General features: G+C 51.7%; 1 protein-coding gene across 1 annotated transcript in view; it reads right to left on the bottom strand.

Annotated features, from left to right (window-relative positions):
* Positions 1-5,437: 5,437 nt before the first annotated feature.
* HDAC4 (histone deacetylase 4) overlaps positions 5,438-16,890 on the bottom strand; it is a 340,220-nt gene continuing 328,767 nt past the window's right edge. The window contains exons 25-27 of the mRNA XM_008574155.1: positions 9,310-9,394; positions 8,232-8,373; positions 5,438-7,815 (exon numbers count right to left, since the gene is read on the bottom strand). Coding sequence (XP_008572377.1) covers positions 7,776-7,815; positions 8,232-8,373; positions 9,310-9,394 — 267 coding nt within the window. The 3' untranslated portion in view covers positions 5,438-7,775. The remainder of the gene's footprint in view (positions 7,816-8,231; positions 8,374-9,309; positions 9,395-16,890) is intronic.

The raw sequence follows: 16,890 nt of genomic DNA, 5'->3' as shown, positions 1-16,890 counted from the left end.
TGGGATGTTGAAAGGAGAGCTTTTCAGTTTGCCGTCACAGCCTGTCAGTGCGTCCTTTCTTCTATAAGAAGGTGTTTGGTCTAGAAGCTCGGTAACACTTGCTTACCTGTTGTCAACTTAAATACATTTAAATATCTAATTTGTGCAGAAGGGGTGGTGAGAAAGCACCAGGTCTTCAAACCCTCATGAGATGATAGGTCCAGTGGCCCCTTGACAGAGGAGGGAGCCCTCCTCCGAGGCAGAGCCTGCACCGGCCAGTGGCCTAGGGCCACCTGCCTCCCCCGTGTCTGTAGGGGGAACAGGTAAAGGACACAGCGGGGATGGGTGGTGGAGCTGGCTTTTCCCACGAATACTCTGCAAGGAATAAAAATGGAGGTGAACCCACAGATTAGGAGGCGACTTAGGGGCATGCCAGTCAAGTGAAACGTGAGGCCCTTGTTTGAATCCTGATGAAGACCAAAATGAAACCAGCAAACAAACAAAACAAAAGCCAAGACAGCTGGAGACATCGCACCACCGCCTGGGCAGTTCATATTACGGAACTACCGGAAAACACAATAAGCTATTAGGTTATGTCTGAGGGAAGAGTCCTTGTCTTAGAGGGAAATCTACTGAAATGTTTACAGACGATGTGATGAGACGTCTGGGGTTCGCCTCACCTTAGATTCACACGGCTGCCGCGGCCCCAAGACGGCCCTGAGGATCCTGCCTGCTGGAGTCAGTGTCCTCGGGAACCCCCTTCCCAGAGAGTGGGCTGGTGTCCCAGGCTCCCCTTCAGTGGCGGTCATCAAGAGGGGATGGGACATCACTGCCAGGATCAGGTCACAAAGACTGTGGCTTCTCTCTGGGGGTGTTCTCTCTCATGTGAGGCAGCCCTGTGGAGGTGCCATATGGAGAGTGCGTGGAGGGGGACCCCTGCCCAGCACCCCCACACCCATCTGAGCCTTCAGACGAGCGCTGGCCGCCCACCAGACTTGAACCTCAAGGAAGACCGTCAGCCCGAGGCACCCAGACTCCTGACCCACTAAGTCCAGTTGATAAATGTCTGCTGTCTGAAGCTGCCACGTTGTGAGGTGATTTGTCACACAGCAGTAGATAACTAACGCACTTATCCAGTAAACACGCAAAGTGAAATAATGACAAAAACCTACTCACACTTACCAGATGGGCTGAAGTTAAACTGTCTAGTAATAGTAGGTTTTGATGATAACGTGGGAAACCCAGCTCCTGATGGAACCTGTCAGTGCTGGCGGGAGTGAGAATGGGACCGTCACTGTGGAGGGTGACTGTTGCCACCTCACAGAGCTGGCCGCGTGGAGAGCAGGACCCCGAAGGTGCTCTGGGACGTACACTGGTGTGCAGTTCACACCTATTTGGAGAAAAATCGTCACCAACTTACCTGCCTCTCAAAAGGGGAATGGGCTGTACAACCGCACCAGCCGTGAAACGACATGCTACACGCACTTCAGATGAGCGACCTAGAGATGCACGTGTCAGGGTGGCAAGGGTGAATGACACGCCACGGGGCAAAAGCAAGAAGCAAAAAATACTAGTAGCATGACATGACATGCGACAAATACCTAACGTACACTAAGATCTCTTATATACGGACAAAACGGTGCAGCGCAAATGCAGACACGTGGGCAAGGAGTCCTCGGGCCCATCCCAGCACGGTGGCTGCTGCGGGGGAGGGGACGGTCCCGAGCCACGCTGCGTCCGCCGCATCTTATCTGTTAGAATCTAAGGCAAAATTGGGTACGTGCGCAGTCTTAATGGTCTGTTATGTTCTCTCCCTCACGCGGTGGAGGTATTGCATGATTTTAAAAGGTAATTAATGCTTTGTAACAATCCTTAAAAAATAATTTTCAGATATGACCCAAAAGATGTGCCGCAAAAACCCTACCCTATACTGCACTGTGGCTGAGGGCCAGCTGCCCAGGGACCCCTGCAGCTACTCACCCTCTGCCCAGGGTCCTGTCCCTCCAGTCTGTCTTAGGGATGAGAAGTCCTGCAGGGTGAGATCCTCTGATTTTGGGTAATCTCTGTGGCCTCATACATAGCAGCCTTCAGCAGGAGAGGCTCTGGTGGCGTCCTGACCTCTCTGCTGTCCTCTCTATCTGTTGGCTATGGCTGCAATGCAGCTGCAGGCCCAGCGGTTTCGAGCTCCAGGCCTTTCTTATGTCCACAGGCCCACGGGCACGCCCGGTGTTGGGCAGTCTGGAGGTCACGGGGGCGGCTTGGCTCCAGCTGTCTCGTTCTGGGGCTCAGGGGCAACCTGGGTATGGGGGGCTGGGCTCCTAGGAAGGGACTGAGGTGGATCTTGGTCTGCAAGGTGTTCACAGAGGAGGGCCCTCGGGGGAATGTGGGCACCACAAGGGCACGCAGTTGTCCCAAGCTGGACAGAGGTGGCCAGGGCCTTACACTCCCCCAGCTAATTAGTCACTGGATGCTGGGGCCTGAGAAGGGGTGTGGCATTGCCAGGGAAGTGGAGTGGTCACTTAGGGGTGGTGGTGGGCTTCAGGAGGGCCAGGGAGCCACGGTTGGTGGGTGCAGACTGGAGTCTCAGAGGGACTGTGTGCCCGGCTGCGGGCAGGGGGCTGAGCCAGGGCCCTCGTCCCCTCTCCCTTCAGCCTCATTCACCTGTGAGATGGTCCCCAGCCCAGCTCACCATGGCTTGCAAAGCATTTTGGGGGAGAAAACAGTGCAGATTCAAATTACTGGACACTTAAAATGAAGACACTCCCACGGGACCTGATTGTACAGGCAGAGGGTGACAGGGCTGTCCCTGGGTCTGGGTCCAAGGGGCCTCCCCATGGGGTCAAATGATTCCCACCCAGCAACTGAACAGGCCTGGGGTGCTGGCAGGTCAGTCCCTCAGGGTCCCAGGCACATGAGAGCCAACGACACAAGGAAGAGAGCGCACGGCAGAGACCAGAGCTGGGAGGGCAATTAACGCAGTCTTTATTTACACCACAAGAGTAGCAAGTGCAGGTGGGTACAAATACTGGACTCCGGTGAAGTGGAAATAGAAACTGACCGTCAGAGGACGACACTGCTGGCCGATGAAAATCCACCCACACGAAACAAGAATGAGAAAACCGAAACCTCCAACTCCACTGAGCAAAAAAAGAACCACTGGAAAGGTCCAGACAATCCAAGAGAAAACAGATTAAATTACAGAAGAAACTGGTAGTGGCGACCCGTGCGGAGCCCACGCTGGGCGCGGACAGGCACCGAGGAGGCTATGACATCACGACTGCTCTCTGCCACGTGTCTGTCGTGAGCTCTTGGGTGCACACGGTTCAGCCCCCCTTTATGTGTATAGATCATATGAGTCTGTCATCCTCATAAACTGGGAAATAGCGCCTCCACTACGGAGCACACACACCAGAAAAACAAACAAAAACTGTTCGCTTTCTTTTTCTTTCAATAGGAGACTTTTAATCAATGTCAGAGACAAGGGAGGCCGAGCAGAGAGGGGCTCGGCTTCATTACAATGAAGAAATGGTTTCCTTTCGATGCAAATAGAATCTTAAACCACAGTGCTCGCACAGTTCACGACTGCTTAGTTTAAAGTGAAATCTTAGCCACACATCATCTAAAAGTAATTAAAAAGTCAACACAGCTGTGCGGAAAAGGGGGCTCTTCCGAGCCCACCCGGTTCTCACTCAGATAAACGGTCCCGAGGCCAGGGACAGCGGGCGGCGCTCGCCTGGCCCTGCGGAAGATAAAAGGAAACAGAACAAAACAAACAAAACAAAACTCCTCCAAATCAACTCGAGAGAGACGGGCCGTTCACTCCGAATTCTGCGTAGTTTCCCTAAAACACTGTTTCCACATAAATACAATAAACTCTATTATTGGTATGTCACAAGTGCTAGATAAACTTTTTTTTTCTTAATATGACAAATGTTTAAGTAGTCCTTCTCATTTTTCTTACAATAAAAAGTACAATTTCTTAGTAATAAATTCAATAAGATGCCTACTCCCCCCCTCCTCTCCTTCAAGGTTTTGTTTTGTTTTACAGAAAAATTCCCATCTTTTGTATCTGCAAGTATCATGAGAGGGGGAAAAAAGGCATTTTTCTTCTTCCCCAAAGCTGCCGAGTTTGGCGTGCAAAATCTGTGTACAATGTAAAGACATGCCGTCGTACAGTCCATGCAACCTCAGGTGTAGGAAACTTAAAAAAATATATTCATATATATTTATATCTATATATTTATATATGTATCAATGCCCGTGAAACACGTGGGCCCGATGTCTACAAAAAGAACAATGGAATGGCCACGTGGCCGTGACCAGCAAAGGAGGAATGTTCTGATCAAAAACAGAAACAACAAAGGCCATCGCTGCTGCTGCAAAAAACCAGACTTGCTTTTGTGTCAGACCATCACAAAAAGGTCCTTCCTCTTGGAAACAGATCTTTAAAAGAAGTAAAGAAAAACAGAAACACTTTGACAAAGTGGCCCTCCCGCACCAGACACGGGACGTCGGGGAGGGGCGGCCGGTCCCAGCGGGCGCGGCCTCCTGGGACGGTGGCCTGCTGGTGGGCATGGGCACGTGGTGGCGCAGCTGGAAGCCGCAGGCCAAGGTGGACACCACGAGTCCCGGTGGCGTCATCGGGGTCTCCCACGAAGGGATATAAAGTGCTCACTGACTCCCCGGCCAGGGCCCCCAAGGCCTTTGCAAAGGAAGAAAAAGGCTAAAGGTCCAAGGACCCGGGAGGGAAGCGCATGAAGGGACCTCCCTGGTGCGGTCCTGGCCACAGCCCCTCTGCCTGGCCGCTGGCCGCGGCGAAGGCCGAGTGTGTCTTCAGGGAAAAGAAAAGGCTACACGGTGACGCTTGCAGCACGTCTGTGAAGCTGGAGCGAGCTGCCGGGCGAGCACGCTTGCCCCGCCAGGCTGCACACAGGCCGGCTCCCCTCGGGGCCATTAGAATGAGGCCCTCCAGTGATAACCTGGCCACCGCGTGTCCACGCTATCCCCTCATCTGTAAAAGTGAGATGATCTGTCCCTCCCTGTGTGCCACGGTGGCCTGAGAGGGCGGGGTGGGTCTCTGCAGGGCCCCGTGGGGAACGAGGCCAAGGGGGACAGAAGTGCCACCGAGCCTCGCGTGGGGAACGGGACGAGCTGGCCCCTACACGCCAGCTCTGGCGCCAACTCAGGCTTGGGAGAAAACAGTAGCCAGTAGGGAGGGGAAAGAAACAAGTCCCAAGACCTTTCTGTCCTGTGCTGAAACCACTGTCTCAGAGCTGACCCACAGCAGCCCGACGACCAAGCGGATCCGAGACGTCGCTCTGACACAGTCAAAAGTCTGGCTGAGCCAGTATCTCTTTCAGAGCCTACCCTGTAAACACACTCAGAAATGGGGCGTGGGGTCCCTCCTGAGCATGGTGCGACTGAACTTCCGCCCACAAGCTTCAACTTGATAAACTTTGGAATGAAATTGGTGGTTTCAAGTGCTGGAAAATCAGTTACCAGTAAAAAGTGACTGTTAGTTACTGTCACAGAGAAAAAGAGCAAAGACAGGCTGTCCTGGTCAGGAATCTGCACTCTCCTGCAGGCTCGACAGGCAGCAAGGGCCCCTCAGTTCCTGGCAGCCACAGGTTCCAAAATCCAGGGCTAGCTGCTTCCAGCCAGAGCCCCGGCCGTGTGGCTGCCGTGGAAAAACCCGGAATGGGGGAAGAGCCTCACTTATGCCCCGTGCGTTGCTGACATGCTGAAAAGGTCTTTGGACACTGAAGTTAGAATCCTATCCTGACACGTGGCCAGAGAAGTTTAAACATGAGTGTCATTAATGCTGACTGCCCACGGGGTCTGGCAAGAACGCCAGAGGCTGGACCCTCCCCACACTTGCCACGAGGGGAAGACACAGCACCCTGGTAACCCACTACTAGTGCTGAAGGTAAGAGCCCCTGGGCTTCCTCGCACAGCTCCTGGGACAGAACTGGGAAAGACACGGTCACTAGTGTCACTCTGAAAAGACCGCAGGCCCCTCTCCCCACACGATGTGCACTTTCTGAAAATAAACTGACGGCAACAGTTCCGTGCTCTGCAGAAAACTGCTCACTGTACAAAAGTAAACAAAAGCAAAAAATAATGGAAACAAACCGTTGAAAGTTAAAAAAAAAATAAAAGGTACAAGCAAGAAATTAGAAAGAAAAAAGGTTTAGACATTGTTACCATTCAGAAAACTGCTAAATGGTGAGGAAAAATGTAAAATTCACAAAACAATTCTTATTCAGGATCTTTTTGTGAAAAATTCATACAAAAAATCAACACAAATTTATACTCTTTGCTATAAAAACTCATTAGGTACATATGTGCACGGAGGCTTGGAGACGGGAGGGGTTCTGTTAGAAAATAATTAAAATTAAAGTACAAACTTGTAGGGTAGCTGCTCAGTGGCGAACGTGTTGGCGATCTGAAAGCCGGCCAATCTGGAGCTCAAAATACGCGTCAGCCTAGATCCCTTTCCATAAGCACCTTTAGAGCTAATGCGCGAGTCATCCATTCGCCAGGGACCTTCACAATCTGCATTTATTATATATATATTTTTTCTATAAATGCATTATAAATATTTTATCAAGATTTCGTAAGAATCAAGTTTCTTAGCTTGGAATACATTGGAATATATATTATACATGTATTTATTTATATCTAAGATTTACGCAATACTTCATGCTACTTGCTTTTAATAAAAAGCATTCCGATCGCAACACTGCAGGTGTGCCTACGACATGCTTACAGCCAAATGCAGATGCTCGATTGCTAGGTGACGTATGAGAAAAGAACACTTTGGATTTGTTTAAAATTTGTTGGACTTTAAAACCCCCAACAGTATCTGCCACTGTTTTGGAACTACCTCCATTTTTCTTAAACAGCAATAAAGCAGAACGAGGACGGCTGGGCCACAGCCCCTCGGAGACGGCGGCAGGGCCTGCCGTGCAGCTCAGGCCGGCCCGGGCACCGGGCACTGCCAGCCTCGACCCGCCACGGGAGGCTGGCCCAACCACTCCTGCTGTTTATTTTTTCTTAAGGCATTGTTCCTCAGACTTCAGAAAACCCAGCCACAAAAATCCACCAGAGCAATTAAAAAAAAGGCACAAACTTGCATCTTCCGATGGCTTTGAGAAACTCAAGCCGACGCCCCCAGGCTCACATCTCTGTTTTTGTCCAGTTTGTTGCTTTAGAGGTCCGTCCACTCTGTCCCTCTCCCAGCTGCGAGCCCCCACCGCCCTGCTACGGTTCACAGAGGCAGGCCAGAGCCATAGAAAACTTTCTCTTAAAAAAAAAAGCTACAAGATGAGTCGAGTGGTTTACACGGAGACTGTGGAATCGTGGATGATAATCAAACTTTAAGCACCAGTTTTAATCAAGTTTGTTTTGTGTTATTAGATCTTTGATTTTCGTTTTCTTTTCCTCATGTCAACTAAATTGGGCACAAGCTGCCACAGGCTTCTTTCCTCCGCGGCTTCCCTCGCGGGACCCGCCAGAGTGTGCTTGGCTTGGCTTCCGCGGTCCGTGCGTCTGCTCGTCGCCGGCGTCTATCCCGTGTTCCGCGTGATGCTGCCACGCCCAGATGTGCATGTGCGTCTTGAGACCCGTGGGCCTGGGGTGGCAGAAAGGCTCCCCGCTGCTGCTGCTGCTGCACGCCGGGTGTCCCTGTACCGTGAGAGAGCGCCGCGGCAGGCGCAGGCGTGACACAGGCAAGGGTCTCGGCTGAGCTTCAAGACAGACAGACAAACAGGAGAACAGCAGCGCCGAGGGAGATGCTACAGGGGCGGCTCCTCTTCCATGGGCTCCTCGTCGGGTCTGTGGCGTCCCCAGGAGGAGGAGAGGGGGGCGGGTGCACAACAGAGGAGGGAAGGAACGAACAGCGGGTTAAAGGCAGTGTCCCCGGCCTGCGCGTGGCCCTTGTCCGCAGAGCTGCTGTGGCCCCCGCCCGCTCCAGCCTGTGCTGCACGGCGCCCCCCTGCAGGCGGGCCCAGGCCCTCTGCTCAGGACCACCTGCTCTTCCAGCATTTCTAGGGGCCTTCGCACAGGACAGGGTGGGCCACGCTGGAAAACAGTGGCCTGTGTTCTGGGGTTGGATGGGGATGTCAGCACATGTCCCTCCCCCTACAGGGCCACCCCGGTGCTCTGGGCAGGGCGTCAGCAGTAAATATTCTGGCCGCCTGCAGAGAAGAGCCCGCCGGGCAGAGGGCGGAGGGTGGAGGGCAGGCGCTCACCTCTTCTCAGCAGGCTTCACGCCCACGGACAGCGAGGCCATGGCGGTGACTGTCTCGGCTTCTTCCTTCTCGCGCTTCTGAGCCTCGATCAGGGAGTGCCCCAGCGTGGGGGACGCGCGCTGCAGGCAGCGCCAGTACTTGCCTGGGGCAAGGAAGGCGGCTCAGGGACTGCGGGCCGGAAGGTCTCCGCAGGCCCTGGGACACTTGTGACTTAAAAGCAACCGTCTTTCAAGAGACAGAGGCCAGGGTTATGAACTCACACAAAGACTGGGCATCTCTGGAAATGTTCCCATTGCTAGGGGAACAGAGTCCTCCTGGAAGCAGGACCACCTAGGATTGTGCGTGGGGGCTCCCGTCGGTCCTGGCCCTCAACAACACAGCTCCTCCATGCATGGCAGGAGTGGGGGTGCAGGCCAGCAGGCGAGTGTGGGGGACTGTCGCCTGGTGCTGGGGGTGGGGAAGTCACCACATTAGGCTTGACATGAGGGGTATGCACACAGGGCAGGCCTACCCTGATGTCAGAGTCAGGGCTTCGAGGCAAGAAACTAAATGCCTCCACGAAGAGAAACAGAAGCAGACTTCTGCTTTTCACCTGCTTACGGATAGTCTCAATCATGTGGGTCATCTCACAGGCCCAAGACAAAATGGGCTTTGTGATGAGCACAGGGTGTGGCAGGTACACCTGAGACTGGTGTGTTGGCAGGAGTCACCTGGCTGTGTGACAATCCCTGCCTCCAGGCTCTGCTGCTTGAGGGGAGTGCTAGGATATGGGGGCCTGCACCCTGTGTGGGTCGGGTCTCCTTGTACTGAGGTGGACTTCTCTGGTCCAGGGACAAGACCAGACTCCAAGATACAGGCTCACAGCCAGGCCCACCCTCACTTGCTGGGGACTTAGGGCAAGTGACTTCACGCTGAGACTGTCTGAGCCTCAATTCTGTTGACCTATAAAAAGGAGGTGATGATACCACCCTATAGGCTGTGGAAAACCAACTGGGGCTAAGCGAGGCCTTGTCACACAGGCCTGGGGGAAAGCGTGGGTGCAGGGGTGCTCCTGCCCCAGGAGCCCTCAATAACTTACTGTGGATTTCCACGACTTTCTCCATGGACCGCACAGCGTTAGCATTGGGTCTTTGCTGTAAAACCTTTTCTGGGAGAGGATCGAGCTGGAAAAAAAAGAGCGAATATGAAGTGTGTTAATATAACCCGCTCGAGCGTTACAGTGAGCTCACAGATGGCACCCGCTTCCTGCCCGCAGTGGCCGCGGAGTGCATCTGCCCAGAGGAGAGGGGATAACTTTAAAAAGCCAGATGTGGCTTTGGCATTTACTATATATTTTTATTTTACAAAAGTGCAACTATTTTCTTTAGGCAGTTTAGGAGATGTTCAGGTGTGTCTGTGGGCTCCTGCAATCGAGGACGGTCCCGGGAGTGGGCTGGTGCACAAGAACTCAGCTTGGCGTCTATTCTTCATGCCACAGGGCTGCATTAGGGGAAATGGTATCAGAGTTTGGAAATGTCACTGTCATAAACTTGCTCTTGTAAATAAGAATGATTCAACATCTCCTGATCTTGGCTTTCTTCCGATAATTTGGGGGGGCCTAAATGGCAGGAGGAAGTGAGCAGCTCTGTCATAGACAGGGACTTGGCCCCAAGTTCCCCGCTCAGTCCTGGCAGCAGATAACAACAGGGAATGCATTCACAAGTACATCATAGGGCAACAGGGCAAAGCAGAATATCTGCAGCACAAAAATTTAAAATGGTTGATTGAAATAGATCACAAAAACACAACAATAATTTTAAACACTTTAAATAACTGGACAAGGCTACAAAAGCAGGGGAGGTTTGCTGGTTCTAGGACACAGCTGGAGCTGACAGGGAGGCCAGTGAGCACCAGTGTCCCCAGATACCCTGGGGTCAGACCATGGGCTGTGCAGGCCAGGGCTGGAATGGCCACGCAGGATGACCTAGGGAGAACAGACTCATGCAGACCAGTGTGCCCAAAGACAGAATCGGTAAGGGCAGACATTAAAGGACAAAGTCATCCCAAGTTTGCCTGGTTCTGTTCTCTGCAAGCGGACACTGCTCTGCACAGGGAAGGCTCCACAGAGAGACTGCAGGTTGTGGGGCCACATCCCCAACCAGGCTGCTACAAGTGCTGCCTAAGTTCCAAGAAACAGGGGTTCCCAATTGAAACAATCACACAACACAGAAGTGAGCCAGCGTGGTGACTCATTGCGAGGGGGAGGAAGAGGGAGAGGAAGGGGGAGAGAGGGAGAAGGTGCCTGAATCCTTTAAACAACCAGCTCTCACAGGAACTAACAGAGTGAACTCACTCGCTATCGTCCCCCACACCCTGGAGGGCATTAATTCGTTCATGAAGGATCTACCCCACATCCCAAACGCCTACCAACACTGCCACTTGGGAGTCAGACTTTGACACGAGCATGTGCTTTGAGGGGACAACATACCAGACTCTATCAACCCTGAGACATAAAAGAGGCAGATGTGCAATATTCAAACACATTCTGGAGTTTAGCAATGAACCAATGCTGGTTTCCAGGATGTGAAAAACGACTCGTACTAATGTAAGATGTTAAAATAGAGAACATTTTCTGGGGGTACACAGGAAATTGGGTACTATCTTGCAACTCTTCTGTAAATCTAAAACTATCCAAAAATAATAAGCTTATTAAAAACTGCAGGTTTATATCCTCAAACACCACAAATATTGAAATTATCAGTTATAAATTATAAAGTAAGCATGTTGAATATGTATTCAAAGTGAAATGAAAGAACCAGAGATGACTGACCCTGACCTGGAAGATCTGGAAGACAGCCAAACAGAGCTCTTAGAAATGAAAGCATAATAGTACAAATTAGGAACTCAATGAGACCAGCCGAGGAGGAAATTAATAACCCGAAAGCTACAGACAAAGAAATTACCCGGAATGCAGCCCAGAGTCCAGGGGCAGATGCAGGGAGGTGGTTTCCACATGGCCACTCAGTTCCTGAGAGAACAGAACAGAGAGGTGGCCACGTCACAGGAGACGATGCCTGCGCACTCCCCAGAATTGATAAAAGGCCTTGATCTGCAGGTTTAGGAAGGGAACGAGACCCAAGCAGGGAAAACAAAAACAGAAATCCACACCTAGACACATCAGAGTGAAACTGCAGAACACCAAAGACAAACAAGAAATTGCACAAGCAGCTAGAGGAAGCAGATAGACAATCTTCAAGGGACGGCAGTGACACGCCAGCTTCTCAAAAGCAACACGAGTGGGCAGACAGCACTCGGTGTCTTCAGTGTGTGGAGAATAATGTGCCCAATGAAGCTGCCATTCGAGAAGAAGAGTGAAATAAAGACATCACCCCCAACCCCAACAAACACACACTGCAGAAGCTGACTGTGAGTCCCTTCCCGAAGGAAATTCTGTAGGACCTGCTTAAGGCAGAATGAAAATGACCCTGGAAGACAGACTGAGAAATGACAAGGAATAATGAGCACAGAAAATGGCCCAACTGCAGGAAAGCCCAAATAAGGAGGGACTGCATGTAATAAGAATAATGATGTCTAATTAGTGAAATTAAAGAAACGGGGAAATAAAAATACTGGTCAGTGACGGCACATAACCCAGAGGAGGGCACTGCAGCTGGGGCTGCCAGGCTTAGAAAATAAACATTCAGGACCCCAGTTAAGTCTGAATTTCTGATAAATAAGAAACGTTTTAGTACAAGGATGCACAAATGGGCGTCCTGTATTTAATAGGGTGACCCTATTAGGGGCTAAAGCAGTCTAGGCCGTGGTTTTTATGGGAGGGTGAGGATGCTGACTGTGTTAAGGACGCACGTTCAAATTTTTAAGGATCACTGCTGAAAGAAAAGGACAGAGGCAGTGCATCTTTGGACTCAGCAGAGGGAACACATGGAAGGCGGGGACCTCAGCCACGTCAGGAGATGGCAAGAAGAGAGAACGAGCTGCAGGAAGCAGGGCACACAAACATCAAAATAAGACGGCAGAAATGACCCAGAAAAAAGTAATCCAACCACTGCAAGTGACCAAAGTTTCCACTTAAAACACAGGCTGCTGGACTAGACATAAGAAGTAATAACAACGTCCAGCCTTACGCTGTTTATAAAAGACACATCTGGAACCTAAGAGGAAGGCTGAACGTCAGGGATGAAGACTGACCCCGGCAGGACAAAGGCTGCGGGAACACCTTCAATATCCATACGTAACTGAATACAGAGAAAGTTACTGTGCAATATTAAAGGACGCAATGATTTAAATATATTTAGTAAAATAGCTTTAAAGCGTATAACGTAAAAATGGACAGAACTGGAAGGAGACAGGAATAAATGCATCATCATAGTGGAAGATTTTGACACATCTTTCTTAAATCCAGCAGACAGGCAGACGAAAACCAGTCAAGAAAACCAAAATGTGAACAACACAATTAGCAAGCTTGGTTCACTGGACATAAACAGATCTCTGCAAAACAGATGCAGAAGACACATTATTTCAAACATATGTGGAATGTCTATGCAGACTGACCACGTATGAGCCTGTAAAGCAAGTCTCCAATGAACAAATAAATGCCAACCAGACTTCCTTTTCTTACCACAATGCCATTTGTTAGAAATTGGTAAAAAGAGAACCACAGGCCCTTATGTTTGGAAATTAAAAAACACCAACTCACGGGTCAAAGAAGAAATCATAACAGAAATTAGGAAATGCTTAGAACTGAAAATACCGAAGATGCTACCTATCACGAATGTGAGGTGCAGCTAACACCATGCTGAGGGTCATTTATAGCCCTAAATGCACATAATAGAAAATGAGGCTGAAAAGCAAACATTCAATTTAAAACGTTAGCAAGAGAACAGAGTTGTCCTAAAGACAGGAAAGAAAACACATACAAAACGAGCAGACATAAATAAATTAAAAAAAAAAATGGATACTGTAGTTGAAAATGAATTCTTTGAAATGACTGATTAAATTGACAAGTTCTGGTGGGAGTGATGGAGAAAATGAAATGGGAATCACAAATAAGCAGCATCAGGAATGAAAGGGCCAACCGCGGGGTCAGCAGAGATGGAAACGGGAGCAGGAGGACCATGCCAACTTCTGCCAATAAATCTGAAGACGTGGTTGAAATGGATAAACTCCTGGTATAATGTAACTTTCCAAAATTAACTCAAGGAGGAACAGAAAACTTGAATGGACCTATAACCATTAAAGACACTGGATCAGTACTTTTAAATCTTTACCCAAAGGAAACCTGTGGCCCAGGAGAGTCCTCCAGTCAAGGGGCAGATTATTCTGATCATACGCCCACTCTGCCAGAAGGCGGAATGAGAGGGAAGACTCCTGAACGTCTGCTTGCCTGTCACCGATCCACCTGTCCATTTGCAGGACATTTCTCTGGGTGGCCTTGCACCAACCTGACCCAGTTCTCCTTTTCTCACTTGTACGTCCCAAGAATAACTGTGGAATGTGCCAGGGATGCCACACCCCAAGATAAGGAGGGAACTCGCCAGAAGAGCCCAGGCTCTGCTCCAGTCTCCCTACCCCCAAACCAGGATATTCTTTTTTGGCTTAAACAACAGTTCTGAAGACTGGGGAGTTCAAGATCAAGGAACCAGCAGACCTGGTACCTGGTGAGCGCCGCTTCTTGGTTTGCAGACAGCTGTCTTCTCGGTTGTATTCCCCCATGGTGAAGAGAGAAAGCACGCTCTCTCATCTGTTCTTATAAGGGCACTAATCTCGTTCATGAGGTCTCTAGCCCCACGATTTAATTACCTCCCATCATGCTGGGGGTAGGGATTTCAAAGTATGAATTTGGGGGAGATATGAAGATTCAATCCATAACACGACGTTTCTTGGAAGGACATTCAAAACAGGATATTCTTGAACACCTCAGCCCAGTGAGAAACGCTGCCCCCAGGGTTTAAAATCCAGGGTGGGCTGTCTCCCAGGGAACACACAGACAAGACTCCACCCACCCTGGGCAGCTTTCCTGTGCCTTGAGGGGCCGGTTTGCAACGATTCCCAGGCTTCTGCTGTCCCTCGCTCCTCTCTGTAAGTCATAAACCCGCTGCGTGTCCCTTGTGTGTGAGTGTTCTGCCTCCCCGGACTCAGACAAGTTGGCAAACGGCACGGTGCCCCTGCTTCTCACCATCCACCCCTCCCTTCCTGCCTCTGTTTATCTAATGTACCACCCTCCCCCCACCAATAATAAACAGGAAGAATATAGTCCAAGAGAAAAATAAACGAAAGACATAAGATGCGCAGGAGGAGAAAGCCCAAGTGGCCAGTGAACAGACACAAAGGTGCTCAGCCCATGCAGCAGTGAAGAATGACATGCGAGCCACTGAGGTGCTGTTTGACCCATGGCACTGGCAGACGGAGCGGAGGACGCCAGGTGTTGCTGAGGTCTGGCCACTCCTCTGCTGAGGCTGAGGCTGAGGCTGAGGCAGAGACGGAACAAACGCTTCGGAAAACAAGCAGACGTTTCCTTTCCGAGGTGAGCAAGCACATCTCCCGGGCCCAGCACTTCCTCTCCCAGGTGTTGGCCGTGCAGAACAAGGGCACTGTCCCGGGAGACCGTGTATGGAAGCTCACCAGGACGCTGCCTGTGACAACCAAACCCAGACAACCCAAGTGTGTGCAGGGCGTGCGAGCAGACAGCAGGCTGCGGTCACACCTGCCGCTCAGGGCCCCGTGCCGCCGTGCCCTGCACCACGGCAGCGGGCAGCGCTTCCAACAGCGGTGCTCGGTCAGCCGGGGTCCTGTGTTGAGGGTGATGTGAGCAGGGCCCCCCACCCCCCACCAGACAGGAAGCGCGGGCCAAAGATAAGCCACTTAGATTTGGGGGTCATTACTGCAGCACACCCTGACACGTCCTGTTACACCCCTACTGGGACATTATTGCCAGAAGTTTAGTTTTACCACTTGTAAGATAAGTTATTTTTAAAGTCATTCACTATCGCCGTTCGCTACCACTCCGGAGCAGAGGGGTGCGCCACAGCACATGCACAGTGCTAACGTGAGATGTCGCTGGGAGTTTCTAAAACAAACCCTGTCCTGCTGCCCTGTCCGCTGGCTCCTGTGGCCAAACTCCCCAGCAGGCCCTGCACAGCTGGCACCCAGCTCTCCCGGCCCAGTGCGCTTCCTCCCCACACACCTGTGTGGCACCTGGCTGCCCGTCTACTTAAAAGGGGCAACTTTAAGTTATCCCGGCTGGACTCAGATATTCCCAACGAAGTAGTTTTCCTTGGGCTACAAAGTGGAGTGGGAGGGGGATGAGGAGGGGGTTGGAGATAGGATAATTGGGTGAGGGACACGGGGTACAAAAGCAATTGCTGGTGGTGGGTATGCTGCTGGTACGAATCTGGCCCTCACATCAGGCCACAAGGGGTGACAATCGGCATTGTATCTCATGAATATTCATTATAAAATAAAAAAAGATAGATTCTAGAATAATGAGGGGTTGCATCTGTCCTCGGGTGCACGTGCCCCCCAGGCCCACTAAGGAGCCTTTCTCGGCCAGCCCCCGGCTGTCAGAGCCCCCACAGCCAGGCATGGAGCTCCCAGCCTGAGCTTAGGCAGGCTTGATAATCTCCCTGCACCCCCAACCCTCCAGGTTCAGACCAAGTTCACCCACAGGTGACCCCTCGGCTCTTGTCTGACCCCACGCCCAGCGACACGTGCCAACCGTCCTGGTGACTCTCACTCTCCCTCCCCTCTTCGACCTTCATGCTTCCCACGGGTTGTGGCTCCACTTACCTATCCCCCGTCTCGACATCCAAGCACACGGGCCCCTGCCCTGTCCTGCGGTCCCAGGTGCTCGCTCCTGCCTGCCCTCCTCCTCACTAAGTGGACTCTCCAGCAGTCTCTCAGCCTCGGCAAGGCTGCTTCTCATGGACGCCATCAGTCCTCCTCTTCCCTGACCCCTGCAACATGGGAACCACTGACCCGCCTGTACGTTCTCTCCCTCGGGTGCAGAATGCTGCCTCTGCCCGTCGCCGTGGCCGGCTCCTTTCTCCGAGGGGATTCCCGGGGCCCAGGCCTGGGTGGGCCTCTCTGGCCACCGCGCACTGCTCTGTGTGAGGCCTCCGTTCCCACCTCCTGCAGATGGCGTCCTCCACCGGGTCCCGGGCCTGACCTCCTCTCGGTCCAGCCGCCCCTAAGCACTTCCACGGCCAGCTCGTACAGCCTCACGCTCACAGACTGAGCCAACGCAGTCTCTCTCTCTCTCTCTCTCACACACACACAGACACAAAGCTGTTCTGTAGTCACAGAGCTTTTCAACGTCCACCCTTTCACAGAGTATCAGACGCAAGGACAGCGCCAACTCCTGGGTCAAAGCCTTTGCAACCCCGCACCTCACTGCTCCCCGCGAATGTCCTCCATCAGTCCTGGGTGAGTTAAATGAAATGTGGCATTAACCCTGAAATGCCACATGACTAACTAGAAAATTGGCCAACCCTAAACCTCTGTTAGGGACAGTCTCTGGCATGAGATGTGGCAGGCCCCTCTCTGTGGAGAGCTCCAGGAGCTGTGGCCCCCAGCTGCCATCTGGTGGCAGGGCCTCTGCTTTCCCCACACCCACTCAGCTCCATGGCCTGTCTAAACTGCAGGTGCAGCACCTCTAGGTGAA

Source organism: Galeopterus variegatus, unplaced genomic scaffold (genome assembly GCF_000696425.1).
Source record: "Galeopterus variegatus unplaced genomic scaffold, G_variegatus-3.0.2 Scaffold1002, whole genome shotgun sequence".
In the NCBI taxonomy this organism is placed as follows: domain Eukaryota; kingdom Metazoa; phylum Chordata; class Mammalia; order Dermoptera; family Cynocephalidae; genus Galeopterus; species Galeopterus variegatus.
Note: the sequence above shows the minus strand (reverse complement) of the source record. Positions and strands in the feature narration are given on the sequence as shown.